This window comes from Colius striatus, chromosome 3, assembly GCF_028858725.1.
Source record: "Colius striatus isolate bColStr4 chromosome 3, bColStr4.1.hap1, whole genome shotgun sequence".
Taxonomy (NCBI): domain Eukaryota; kingdom Metazoa; phylum Chordata; class Aves; order Coliiformes; family Coliidae; genus Colius; species Colius striatus.
The window spans coordinates 3114292-3128568 of NC_084761.1; the positions used below are offsets into that span (position 1 = coordinate 3114292).

General features: G+C 39.7%; 1 protein-coding gene across 2 annotated transcripts in view; it reads left to right on the forward strand.

Moving 5' to 3' along the window:
* Positions 1–14277, forward strand: part of KATNIP (katanin interacting protein) — a 64313-nt gene that overhangs the window by 43663 nt on the left and 6373 nt on the right. The window contains exons 18-23 of one of the 2 annotated variants that reach the window (XM_061993555.1): positions 1468–1633; positions 6541–6698; positions 7014–7078; positions 7916–8026; positions 9933–10072; positions 14003–14104. In XM_061993555.1, coding sequence (XP_061849539.1) covers positions 1468–1633; positions 6541–6698; positions 7014–7078; positions 7916–8026; positions 9933–10072; positions 14003–14104 — 742 coding nt within the window. Of the gene's footprint in view, positions 1–1467; positions 1634–6540; positions 6699–7013; positions 7079–7915; positions 8027–9932; positions 10073–10499; positions 10533–14002; positions 14105–14277 lie in introns of those variants that run through there. The other variant, XM_061993556.1, reaches the window with a different exon arrangement.

The following is a 14277-nucleotide window of genomic DNA, read 5'->3' on the forward strand; positions in this document are numbered from 1 at the left end:
TTCTGGTGGTGGAATCTCTCTGTACTCCACCATGATGGACCCAGATGCAAGGAATTAATTTAGCTTTTCTGCTGGTGTCTTATCTTCTCTGCATGCTCCTTGGACAGCCAAGTCATCTGTTGATCCTACAGAGTTTCTGGCAGGCTTTCTGGTCCTGGGATTTTATTTATGGTACCTTTTGCTTGCTAGCTTTCGTGCTCTTTTTTGGCCGGTGCATACGCATTTAGTCTTCTGGAGTTTATGATCGTGTCAATTTAAGGGTTTTTGATCATGAATTTTGTTGAAAGATGGCATGTAATAACTTACTTTATCCTCCCATTGAGCCAGGCTGGCTTGGATTTTTCAAGTCCTACCTCTTTCTAACATCTTTCTTAGTATGTGGGATACATTTGTTCTATGCTTCTAGTGTGATATCTTTTAATATTCTCTCTGCTGAGTGTAACGATTTTATTTTGTTGATCCTTTTATTTTTTTAAAGGTACTTAATACTTCTTGCTCAATATTTTTAAGCACAATAGAGGCTTTTTTGGCTTTTGATAGTCATGCAAGCCTGTTGAATTTGACTACACTATAATGTTCTTCAACTGTAGCATTTGGAATAGGTCCTGTGTACTATTCAGGACCAAGTCAAGGATTCTATCTCATGGGCTCCCTAATCAGCTCCTCTGTGAAAGAGTCATCATTCAGATCTTTTCCTTTGAGAAGCTGCCAAGTCTGGCACTCATTCTTCCATCAAACTTTTAAATACATAGAGCAGTGTACCAAAATAATTACAGTGGACAATTAGTTCATATTCTCCTTTGCTCCATCTTTATATGCTGTAGTTTTTGGTGGAAGAATTTGAAGTTGATGTTCCAAGATGAGGAAATAATGGAATTAACTTTTATCTGGTCAGACTGTGCTCTTATGAAATGCCATTGTCATACTGGTAGAAAGCTTTTTAAAAAGATAGGAATGTGCTTAGCTATGTGCATGAAGAAGAATGTGAACAAACCTTGCTCTTCTCTGGATTATCCAGTTCCTTCTTGGGTCCAGTACAGTTGCATTAGCATCGTAACACTGCAAAGTGACAGGTATAGTAGTTTAGGCATGGAACTACATGAATCAGTTATATTGCGTCTGGGCCTTAGAGTTTTGCCTTCAGCCATTCTGTTGCAATTGTACTTTTCTTCTGGCTGCCCCTCTTCACGCAGGGAAAATGGAAGGATTTTTCTCCTTTTCCTCAAATGGCACCACTAAAGAAAATACTGCTGGGGTTTTTTTTTCTCCCTACTGTCTTTAATTAAAAACTTGTATTTTATTTTTGCTGTTTACTGTGCTTTTTATTTGCATACACATGGGTACAATAAGCCTTGAAAGCAGAAGTTGCATCTAGAAAAGTATTACCACCAGGTAAAATCACCTGATTTTCATGAGAAAGGCAAGCTTTCCCTTTTTTTTGCAGCTAATGGATTTTTCTCTTTGTAGGTTAATAGATGGGACTAATATCACAGTAGAGGATGACCATATGTGGCTCATTCCATTCTCTTTTGGAGAAGATCATCTGCTCACAATCCATTTTGATAAAATTGAAAGTATTGCAGGGCTTCGCTTTTGGAACTATAATAAATCTCCAGAGGATACCTATAGAGGGGTAAGTAAAAGAAAAGGAGCACTGCCAGCAAAAATATACAGCAGTGCATTGGAAAATTGGTACTGTGATGAATGAATATAGCTGCCTTAATGGAACACCATAAATCTTTCTAGATTGTCTGAGTCTGAATTTTGTGGCAGGTATAAAGCATTCCTGTCTCCACAAACAGCAAATATTGAAAAAAAGCCAGAGATAGTTGAAAGAAATCTTCACAGCTGATTTTTCTAAGAGACACATCCAATAGCACATATTATTTACAAGATATATGATTCTGAAGTGGTATCCTCTCAATGTCCAGGCCTACCATATGACTCTCTATTTCCTGGAACACAGGGAATAATGGTGCAGGGACACTTATCCAACAGAAGTTCTGGTTAGGTAAGTTACGGAAAGCCAGTCAATCAATACTACCTGTTCCAAGAAGCAACAAGACTCTTTTGACCCCTAACATTTATTAGGCAAAGTTGACATCTTCAAACAGTTTGGCTAAAGCAGTTTAAAGTTGTATAACATACTTCTACTCTTTCCAAATTGCTTGCTTTATATTTTTTAACACTGAATTCTTGGAATTGACTGGCAATTGACACCTGTTGGAGAACATATTACAACTTTACTGGCACTTTGAGTTTGGCTGTCCCTCATTTCCCTGTTTTTTCTCAGAAGCTATACATACACTTGTAATGATAATGAAGAAGTAGATGCTCTACACAGCACAGAAAGTTTATGAATCCATTTATTTCCATATCTTTCCCTTCACGTATATCTGTTGCATTCCTGATGTCCAAACTCAGTCAATAAATAAGAAGAAAAATGTTGGTATGTATTAAAGTAGAGAGAGAGACAGGACACAAAGGATCAGGGGAGTTGTGGGAAAAAAATCTAGAATTGAAGTTGAGGACATGGATCCTTCATAGGACTGGGCAAGGCAGTTGTGAAAGTTGCAGAACTGCTTCTTTGTGTAAATTTACCTTCCAGGAATTGCTTTAATGTGAACAGTACATAAACATGTGGAGACGTGTTCTCTCCCCACAACAGAGCCCCTTTAAGATCAGCATAGAGTGTTGTTGAGTGCCAAAGGCTGGTAAAGGCTCCCAGAGGGCCAAAACATAGGCTCTTTCATTTAAACCACAGCTGACGTAGAAATGTTAACATATGGCAACTGATTTTGTAATACATTGTGTTAACCAAACATGCTTGATACATGGGAGAGTTCAGGAGCATGTTGAGCTTACCATCTAAACATACCTGCTGTATAGCAGCTAGGATTCTTCAGCAATATCTGTTACTAAAGTGATAGAGTAGGACACGAAGAAAGGACTGTTCCCTATGACAGTGGGACAGCTCTGGGACAATGTGCAGTGATGGGAGACTTTCAAAGCTAAACTTGACAAGGCCCAGAGCAATCTGATTTAGCTTTGCAGGCTTCTCTGCTCTGAGCAGGAGCTGTGACTGGAGACTTGCAGAAGTCCCTTCCAACCTAAATTTTCCTGTGGTTCTGTGTACAAAAGGCAACAGGAGGAACTGTCTTTAAGTGATGATGTGGAATATTTTTTACTACCATTGTAGACCTGAGCTTCAAGGCAGAGCAGAGGAGAAAATTTAGACCATGAATTTTCATACCAAATCAACTCCCTGTATGTGTTCAGCTCCCTGCATGTGTGTCTCAGTTATTAGAGGATGGAAAGAAACAACCAAAACCCTAAAATCTAACATGGATTTTGGTCTTTGGAGGGCAAAACAAGAAAGAAAGAAAGAAAGAAGGGTATATTTAACAGTTTACTCTGCTAGGTAGAAAAAAGAAGTGAGTCTGATCAAGTATGCATGCAGGTGGCACATTTTTAAGTCCCATAACAATTATTGGGTACAATTTAAATAAGGAGTTCACACCTGCAGTCCTATAAAAGGATGAAATACACTATTTGGAAAACTGAAGCTGGAAGGTGTCTCTTGGGCCACAGTAAAGAGGCTTTAGGTTGTAAACCTATGGACGACGTCATGACATCTGTCCCTTGAAGTATTGCTGTTCCTTCTAAGAAACAGTCCCCGGGTATGAGATATGATTTGCTAGGTAACTCTAGACTGGTGGATTCTATTCACAGCTTTAGTATGAGAGGGTAATGGCAGTGAACTGTCAAAATGAAGGCTCGTGTGCTATTTCCAGCTCTATGAAAAATTACCTTGTGAAAGCTTTGTTATGTGATTTGTAAAATGCTATGTGTGATGGTTGAATGCCTTCTCAGATGATGAAAATTACTTAGAAATGAGGGCTGTAAAGGGCACATAAATATAAGCAGCTGTGATATAATAGGTAAGATTTCATCACTGAGTCCCCAGACTTCCCATTCAATACATGTTTCCTAAACTAAAGTGCATTTCACTGGATTTTTCACTTTCTCTGCTTAGCCTGGCAGACTGATTCAGCTGGAAAGTAGCATGTAGTTTCTGATAGAAAGAGAATATTTCCTTTCTTTGCTCCCATGGGCATTAAAGGTGAAACCAGAAGTAGTTATTTATCCATACTTAGTACTCATACAAACATTCTCTCCTAATTTTCGTGCTGTTTGGAAGTGAGCTGAGCATCTCATCTAGACTGTTACAATACTCAAGATTTTCAAATAATGAAACATTTGTGTAAAAAAAAACCCTATGAAAATGATTAGCTTTTGAAATATTGCATATGTAACTTACTGAAATAGTAATTGAATAAAAAATCATCTAGAAATGATGTGTGGGCAGCAGGTCAAGGGAGGTTTTTCTCCCCCTCTACTCTGCCCTTGTGAGGCTTCATCTAGAGTACTGTGTCCAGTTCTGGGCTCTTTAGCTCAAGAGGCACAGAGAACTTCTGGAGAGAGTCCAGCACAGGGCCACCAAGATGATCAGGGGACTGGAACATCTTTCATACGAGGAAAGGCTGCGGGAGCTGGGGCTGTTTAGTCTGGAGAAGAGGAGATTGAGTGGAGATCTTATTAATATTTACAAATATCTAAATGGTGGGTGTCAGGAGGTTGGGACATCTATTTTTTTCTATAGTAGGTAGCAACGGGACAAGGGGTGATGGGATGAAGCTGGAACACAAAAAGTTCCACTTAAATATACGGAAAAACTATTTCAGTGTTGAGGTGAGGGAGCCCTGGTACAGGCTGCCCAGAGGAGTTGTGGAGTCTCCATCCTTGGAGATCTTCAAGACCTGCCTGTTCCTGTGTGACCTGATCTAGGTGACCCTGCTCCTGCAGGGGGGTTGGACTAGATGATCTCTTAAGGTCCCTTCCAACCCCTCCCATTCTATGATTCTGTGATTCTGTGAAATTGAAAAAAAGATGACAACTGTTATAAGAATCAGGTCACTGCCAATATATGGGCTTTGCAGAAAGCTCTGGATATTTTTAAGTTCTTCTCAGATAGACACCTGAAATGGGAATTGTAACTATAAATATTGTATGTGTTTTAAAAATAGAAACCTCAATATTGAAAGTTGAATATTTGCATACAAAACTAAGAAACCTCAAATCATTGTATGAACATCAGTCAGTATAAAATCCAAAGAGTAGAAAACTGACTTACGTTGCCTTTAGAACAGATTAAGATTTTATTAACTAAAAGAATCTGTTTTGGCTCAATCCATTAATGAGCAAGCTTTAATCACAGTGCCAGTTAGAATGCCATCTTGTTATATTTTACAGGTATTTTCCCTTCCTTACCAGCAGGAGTTAGTGAAAGGCTTAGAGCAATAAATGCTGCTTGTGATTAACGTTGTTATATTTAACGCATTTCAGGGCAAGATGCAGTGCTAATTGTTGCTGTGTGATTGAATTGTTATGTGACTGGGATCATGCAAACCACACCAGATGGTGCTAATGGGGGAGGGGGAAGGGGCCAAGACTTCTGCATCATCTGAATAAGTATGCCTGAATTATTTAGTTTAATCTTCAGAGACTGTATAAGAAGTGCATGCATCTCTGATGTGAAAAAGGCTCAATTATTTCTTCCTGGTGCTGCTACTTCTACTTTATTCATATGCCCTTAGGTTACATACAGCATTACTTGTTAGGTGAGTTTATGTGATCCTGGAAAAGTCCAAGTGGCACCTGCCACAAAGAGAAATAAACCTGGTGAAATACAGGCTTTCTATAAATGCAACAGAGACACAAAAGAGTCTGCTCTTGAGAGAACACCAGGTTATGTGATTTCTTAAAGGCTGGTTTCAGCCAGTGCTGAGCAATCAGGCCTGAACTAGCAGTGCATTCAGGCACATGATGACTCTAATGGTCTCCTCAAATCACCCTTGTGACATATGCTGACTTGAAAGCCAAGTCTCTGTTCTGTTGATGTGTGGATGTATTGCTGCAGGCTCGGAAATCATAGAATCATTTCAGTTGGAAAAGACCTTTAAGATCATTGAGTTCAGCCGTAAATCTAACACTTGCAAGTCCACCACTAAACCACATCCCTCAGTGCCACATCTACAGGTCTTTTAAATATCTCCAGGGATGATCATTCAAACACTTCCCTGGGCAGCCTATTCCAGTGCTTGACAACTCTTAGGGTTGCCTTCCCAATAGGGGAAGAGAGGAAGCCTCAGTTTGCTGAGATCTAGCGAGATGCCGTAATTGAAAGATCTCTTCAATACTTTATTTTTTCCCTTCTTGTCCCCTAAATCCTCACCTTTCCCATCCCCGTCTATGTCAGCTGTGATGCTCTGAATTGCATGCTGTGGATTGGAACTGGTATCTGCTGGTTTAGTCATGCTTTTGCCAGGGGATGTCATGCTATAGAGGAAAGAAATAACTATAACAAACTTGCTGAAATGATTTCAGCCTCTGAAGTGAATGCAATTGTTTTGGATCTATTTTACTTTATGTCATGTCATGTCATGTCATGTAATCTTCTGTTATGTTGTTTTGAACAAGGCTAAGGTAGTCCACGTGTTGTTGGATGGTCAAAGCATCTCCCCATCAGAGGGTTTCCTTATCCGCAAGGGACCAGGCAACTGCCATTTTGACTTTGCCCAAGAAATTCTCTTTCTCGACTATCTGCAGCCCCAGCTGATTAATAAAGTACAAAGGAGGTAAAGTAGGATGTTTTTGCTTTTTGAACCACACAAATTTCTTAACTGGTTCATATTCTTTCATATTCCCTGTTCAAGCCAATTGTATGAGGCACCTGGATGAAAACACGAAGCACTTAGAGCATTTCATTTCATTGGGGTATAACTATGTGCTGTTAACCAGCTTTTGTTGAGATCAGAGACAATCTAGTCCATAATTACAGGTGGGGGAGTCAGAAAGTGGTGTTTGTGGAGGCCAAGTTCTTTGGGTTTGTTCTTTTCTGAATGAGCTAAGAGTACAAAAAGAAACTATTTTGTCTTGGTTTTTTTTGTCAGGACTGGTTCAAAGAAGATGGAACAAGCTAGTATGGACTATGAAGCACCATTAATGCCCTGTGGTTGTATCCTTGTCTGTCATTTTCTTACCTGTCATATAGAATATTTTTAATTATGAGTTCAGAGCTTTTGGAATGGAACAATTTCTGGCTCTTGAAGAAATTAATAAAATAGCAAGAATATTAGAAAGGCTTCCATGAAGTGTGACTTAAGAATAAGTGAATGGAATGTAGCTTTAATTTTTGTGGCTTTTGAAGCTTTTAAAATCCATTGGATAGTCTAACCAAGTTTAGAGACCATGAGGTCTCAGCAATACTAAGTTCCTGTGGGTTTCATGAAAGTCACCATCTGGGTAGAGCAAATGAGCACTCCATTAGAGAAACGGACAGCAGAGACTCCATCATTACATTTTCTGCTGGCCAGTTATCACCCATATGATTCAAAACCAGGCAAAGGCATATTCAGGAAATGTAGGAAGGCAGTAAAGGCTATAATTAGGAACTGTAGTGTTAATAATTTGCAGTGTACAAGAAGGCACACACTAAAGCAATCAGTAGTTCTTCTTGTGATGGAAGAACGTAGATGAATATGTACATATGTGGACACATGTTTGTAAACATACATAGACTTATGCCTAGTTGTGTAACCTACAGATGTTAACTAGTGTTTGTATTATCAGTGATAGAACAGGCAGACCTCTTGGGTCAAATAGAAAGAGTTGATTCAGAGAAGTTTAAGACATAGTGAAGTCAGAAGTGAAAAACAGATTTCCCTTTCTCCTAAACTGCAAATGAGAGTGTGACGTGGAGATGTGGGCTGCACAGCACTTTCTGACACTGCAAATCAAGTAGTATGTCGAGAAAAAGTATCAGTATTTTCCTTAATAGCCTTTTGCTTTTCAGTTGTTTTCCAGTTTCAGCTTCTGACAAGTTGGGGTGATCCATACTACATCGGTTTAAATGGACTTGAGTTGTTCAATGAACATGGAGACCCAATCTTACTAACTGAAAACAGTATCCTTTTACAGACCAAGTGCCTCTATCCCTTTCAGATATAGTTTGCTCCCTGGCAAGTTATGATATGGCATCAGTTACTCTGCTTATATTTGTTATTTGCATGATGATGCTTATTTCCATATGTTTGAATGCATTCTGTGTACTTTTGGAACATTTATTCTCTGGGATACACCAACAAAGAATGACAAAGGAAAGGAAGAGAAGGCTTAAGGAGGATATGGTATTTTTTGCTGTCAACTTTTATTCCTTCTTTGGTATAGAAGGACCAGCAATGATGAGCAATAAATTCATAAAAGGTTGAGCTCAGTTCTTAGTTATGAAACCTTTCACTGTGCCAAAAGAAAGAAATTTTTCATAACTCTTGTTTTGGAGCTTGAGGCTATTCTAGACACCTGATCCAGTCGTGAAGATAAGTGCTGAAACTTTGAATTTGATTCAGTGTTCCCTGGGTAACCAACAGAATGAATGAAGGGCAAGTTTGAAAGATTCATAGTCATCAAGGTTACACTTCAGTGCTCTGTATCAGCTAAAGCCTCTAAGAGCTAAGAGCTGAAACCCTCATACCCCAACATACAATTCACATAGTTCAATCACATGGTAGAAATGGTTTCTTAGCCAACTAGAAAGGATAAAAAGCATGGATGCTACATGAATTGTATGTCTCTCATTGCCTGACAGGGGATACAATGAAAAAGGTGATAAAGGCTTTTTACTGAGTGCTATTTTTACTTGTTTTGTGTATGATAGATGATGAACTTGAAACATGTATAATGGAGAAGCAGCATTTTGAAATTGTAAAGGGCTAACAAATTGTTTAAGAACAAGAAATCTTTAACTTACCTTTTAAATAGTGTGTCTTTAAAGTACAATACAATGCCAGGTAAAGATACCTCAGCTCGTTTTGAGTGATCATCTATTCTTGCCTGCACAGTAGTGTTGCTTGGAGATATTAGGATCCCAAAAAGATCATATTTGTCTCAGTGCAGTACTAAATGTGATAATTCAGTACTGAGTCTGCAGCAAGCCTTTATTTAAACAATTAAGTCATTGCTTTATAAATCCTTACAGACTCAGCCCTTTTGGAAAGCAGGTAAAGGGGAAATTGATATCCCTCAAACTGGATTGCTAGGGATTTATAATTCTGAAGGCAGTGCCATGCATCCACATTTCTTTACATGTCTTTAACATACATATGTTTTTATCATCAGAACCCACCTGGATGGATGAGTTCCTTTGTGACCTACTCTAGGTGGTCCTGCTCTGGCAGGGGGGTCGGAGTGGGTGATCTTTCGAGGTCCCTTCCAGCTGTTGATATTCTGTGATTGTGTGATTACGGAGAAAATCTGATTACCTAGAAAGCCAATTCCATAGAAAGTTTAATCTTTTCCTCTTAAAAATAATGGAAAGAAGGCCTTATTAGACAGTTACTGATTTTTATCACAAAGCTTGAGGAACTCAAGGAAAACCTAGTCTGACTGATGACTACTTCCTGCAAAGATACTGTTCCTGAGATGTGTTTCATATGAGGAGTTTGCACAAGTTCATGCCAAAAATATGGGGCTTTATCACAGAAAAAAGGCTGGGAAGTGCCTGTTCCTGATAAGGGAACTTTATCAGTTAAGTCATAAATACATCTTTGAAAAGAAATTAAATGCAGCTAGTTAATTTATTCCTGTTTTAAAAATAAGATTGAATTTCAGAATCAATAAAGGTCATCCTGCTTTGAAAAATGTGTCCCCAGGTTCTTCAGCTACTTACCTGAAGTCCTTGGAGTATTTTGAAGTTTTACTGCTGCAATGCCAAATATTCACTCATGGAATCTGGAAGAGCATGCATGAACGTTTAAATACGGTGTTTCTGAAACATCCTTTTTGGTTATTTACACTTAAAGGGTTTTTTTCAGATATTGCTGCTTTTCCAGACAGTGTCAACGTTCTGGAAGATGTATCCGGAGACATCCGAACTCCAGACAAACTAATTGACAGAGTGAATGACACAACTGATGGCAGACACATGTGGCTTGCACCAATTCTTCCTGGTTTGGTATGTTTTCCCTTTTCATTCCCCTTTACTTAGGGGCATAAATGTAGCTAGAAGCATAAAGGAAAGGGGAAACATTAGTATTGGTAAATGATGTTAAATCACAGCCTTTTAGAAGAAATTCTTTTTATTCTAGTTTCTCTTCACTGCTCAGGTAGCATAGATTTTCCAGGCTTGTAATCTCCTTCTGTCTCCATGGTGCAGAAGAATTTCCAAGGCTATTGTAGATGCTGTTTCAGTTGCTATGATAAAGATATTGACAAAGGAGTTTTAAAATGGGTGTTTTGTGCAATAAACACCTTTCAGTCAGGAGCAGAATGGGATCTTCAGTTCATTTTTACACCTGTAAATCTACTGTCAGGATGCACCCGTGAGTTCTGAGGGAGCTGGTTGATGTTATTGCTAAGCCACTCTCCATAATTTTTCAAAGATTGTTTAGGTTTAGTGAGATGCCTGAGACCTGGAAGAAGGCCAATGTCTTCAAAAAAGGCAAGGAAACTACAGGCCATTCAACCTCACTTCCGTCCCTGGAAAGGTGATGGAACAACTCATCCTGGATGCCTTCTCAAAACACATAAAGGAAAAGATGGTTATTGGGGAAGTCAACATGGATTCACCAAGGGGAAATCCTGTTTGACCAACCTGATGCCTTCTATAATGACATGACTGGCTGGGTAGATGAGGGGAGAGCAAGTGGATGTCATCTACCTTGACTTCAGCAAGGCTTTTGACACCATTTCCCATAACATCCTCGTCAGAAAGCTCAGGCAGTGTGAATTGGATGAGTGGACAGTGAGGTAGGTCAAGAGCTGGTGGTGATCAATGGCACAGAATCGAGTTGGAGGCCTGTGGCCAGTGGAGTTCCACAGGGATAGGTTCTGGGGCCAATCTTGTTCAACATCTTCATCAACAACCTGGATGAGGGGACAGAGTGTACCCTCTGCAAGGTCCCTGATGACACCAAACTGGGAGGACTGACTGATTCACCAGAGACTGAGCTGTCTTTCAGTGGGATCTTGACTGGCTTGTTGGGCAGAGAGGAGCCTCATGAGGTTCAACAAGGACAAGTGCGGAGTCCTGCATCTGGGAAGGAATCTGCACTAGTACAGTCTGGGGGTTGACCTGCTGGAGAGCAGCTCTGCAGAGAGAGACCTGGGAGTCCTGATTGATGATAAACTAAATATGAGCCAGCAATGTGCCCTCATGGGCAAGAAGACCAATGGCATTCTGGGATGCATCAAGAAGAGTGTGGGCAGCAGGTCGAGGGAGGTTCTGCTCCCCCTCTACTCTGCCCTGCTGAGACCTCATCTGGAGTACTGTGTCCAGTTCTGGGTTCCCCAGCTCAAGAGAGACAGGGAACTGCTGCAGAGAGGCCAGTGCAGGGACACCAAGGTGCTGAGGGGATGGAACATGTGTGTGAGGAGGAAAGGCTGCGGGCCCTGGGGCTGTTCAGCCTGGGGAAGAGAAGCCTGAGCTCAGGGGCACCTCAGCAGCACTGACAAGTACCTAAAGGGTGGGTGTAAGGGGGATGAGGGAGGACAGTTTTCTGTAGTGTCCAATGATAGGAACAAGGGCTAATGGACAAAAGCTGGAACACAGAAAGTTCCACTTAAGGGATAACTGCTGTTGAGGTGAGGGAGCCCTGGCCCAGGCTGCCCAGGGAGGGTGTGGAGGCTCCTTCTCAGGAGGTTTTCAAAACCTGCCTGCACACGTTCCAGTGTGACCTGATCAAGATGGACCTTTCTGAGCTAGAAAGAGTTGAATTAGATGATCTTCAGAGATCCCACCCAACTTCTGCCATTCTGTGAATGCTGTTCCAGCAGTGGGAATTTCTTCAGTCTCATTATCTATGTTGAATTCAAATTCATAAACGAAAGATGACAGACTTAGTATTTCATGTCCTAAGGCCCCAGGTGATTCAGCCCCATGTTGAAAAGATGGGGTATCAAATATCTAAGTTTATCTGATTTTCCTGCTTAGATGAGTTCTGACTATCTGTTGGGAGAGAACTTTTTAAGGGTCTATTATGGACGTCACTAAGATGTATTTATTTCTTAGACGAGGATGAATAACAAATATATATGCTTGATGTGTGTCATGTTGGAGCTTACTGTGGTGGAAAAATCCTTACTCCATATGTTACAGTTATTAATTAGAATATTGAAAGCAGCTCATTAAATCAGTTTTGAAAACACTTGATATCTCCTTGTATGTTGTAATGCAGTGGATATAGTTCAGAAAAAGTTACTGAGTGTGTTTGGGAATACTGACCACTTGCATTTCTTAGGAACAGGGAAGGTCTGTGTAATGCTTGAAGCTGCTGCTGTGTAGATCTCACATCTTGAATCCTGGTAGTTCATTTGATGGGATGCTCAGATATCTGTTATAGCATCGTGAATGATTGGTTTGACAACCATCTGGGTTTGCTCGTATCCTTATGAAAGACATGCTTGCAGAGACTATTTCATCTTGGCGAAAGGGAAAATAACTGTACCTGGAGTTCTAACACAAATACATAAACTGTTTTGTGTTGTTATGTCTGACACCAAAGTACTGTAGAAGAACATAAGATATCAGTATTAAAAGGGTAAATTGATAGAGTGTAGTATGCAGGAAGGAAGAGTAAGCAATTTAACGGCACTTTCTGTCCTTAAACCGTAGCAAATGATACCTTTTCAATATCTACATAGCACTTTTCTCTCTTCCATCTTCCATGGTGTGCTTGTACAGTCAGGAAGTGCAAATAGATTAAGCAATCAGCCTATTCATGATCATCCTCTGTAGCTGAGATGCTGAACCAAAGCTTGTGTAATCCTACATCCTGACTGTCAGACTGCTTTGAAACATGCTGGTTGCTTAGAAAGCTCAATTAACTCTTTACTAGTTTGGATATTATATATTAGAGCCCCCTTTTTTTTTGTTTTACTTTCTAAATATCTTTTCCTTTCTAATTCTAAAAGTGTTTTTGTCTTTTGCAATTTTATTGCTCCTGTAGTCTTTCTTCCCCTGTTACTGATTGCCTTTTTATTTATTTGTTTGAATGTATTTCCCATCAAATTTATCATTTGCTGTGGGGCTGACAATTGCTATTGGAGGCTATGCCCAAATTGTCTTCTGAAATAGCACAGATGTGAACGTTTCTATTGATCACATCTACCTTTCTTTCTTCACTTGAAAAAATGCATAATGATTTAATACAACTAGCAATATCTTCTGCAGTGCATCAAAGGATTAAAACTTCAGAGAATGATAGATGTGAAGCTTAAAAGTAGCTCATAAAAGGAAGAGCATGGAATTAACTGTAACAGGCAAGATTGGTTTCCTACAGCCTAATCTTTGGTCTTAACATCTTGACATAATGTCGCTGAAAGTAAAACAAACAATATCTCAAGCAGCAATTGTTTCTACAAGCATCTGGAGAGTTGCCTCTGCATTCCTGTTAGTGTACTTCACACCAAAACTGGAACATTTCTGCAAGAGCTTTCCAAGTCAGGGAATGTAGGAGACATTTGAGTCTTGCAAATGGAGAGATGGATTCCATACCTATCTGGTAGAAAGAAACAAGAGTAAGAATAGAAAAGAATGGGACACCAGCTTGTCTTATCCTGAAGCACTTGTCTGTATTTGTTTGATGAAATACTCATTAGAAGAGTCTCTCTGCCCCTCCTCCAATTGCCTAGCAGATCAGCATGACAAGCTCAAGTGTAGTTGTCATCTTCTGATGACTTATATGTAATATTTGAGAGGGCAGCTCTGGGGTAGAGACAACATCTGTGAGTTACCAACAGATGATAGCTGAACTAAAAGTCTTTGCATCAGTTACCTATCCTCTAGCTATATCTATTTAAATAGGGACCTCTTTTGATAAAACATGCATGAGAATTTCATTTCTTTGGGGAATCTGAGCTGTTGAATTTCAATTCTCTTTTACAGGTGAATAGGGTCTATGTCATTTTTGATGTACCTACTACTGTGTCAATGATCAAGTTATGGAATTATGCCAAAACACCTCAGAGAGGCGTGAAAGAGTTCGGTGTAAGTAATTTTTGCATGCATTTTGTATGTTCTGGTGAGTCAACTTTGCTTGATTTCTGTACTTATTTTCACAGTTTACTGAAGTGTGGTTCCATATAATCTCAAAGGATGGGATTCATCTCATTTAACTCTGCATTTAGTATTAAAATGACTAGTCTATGCCAGTCATCTGT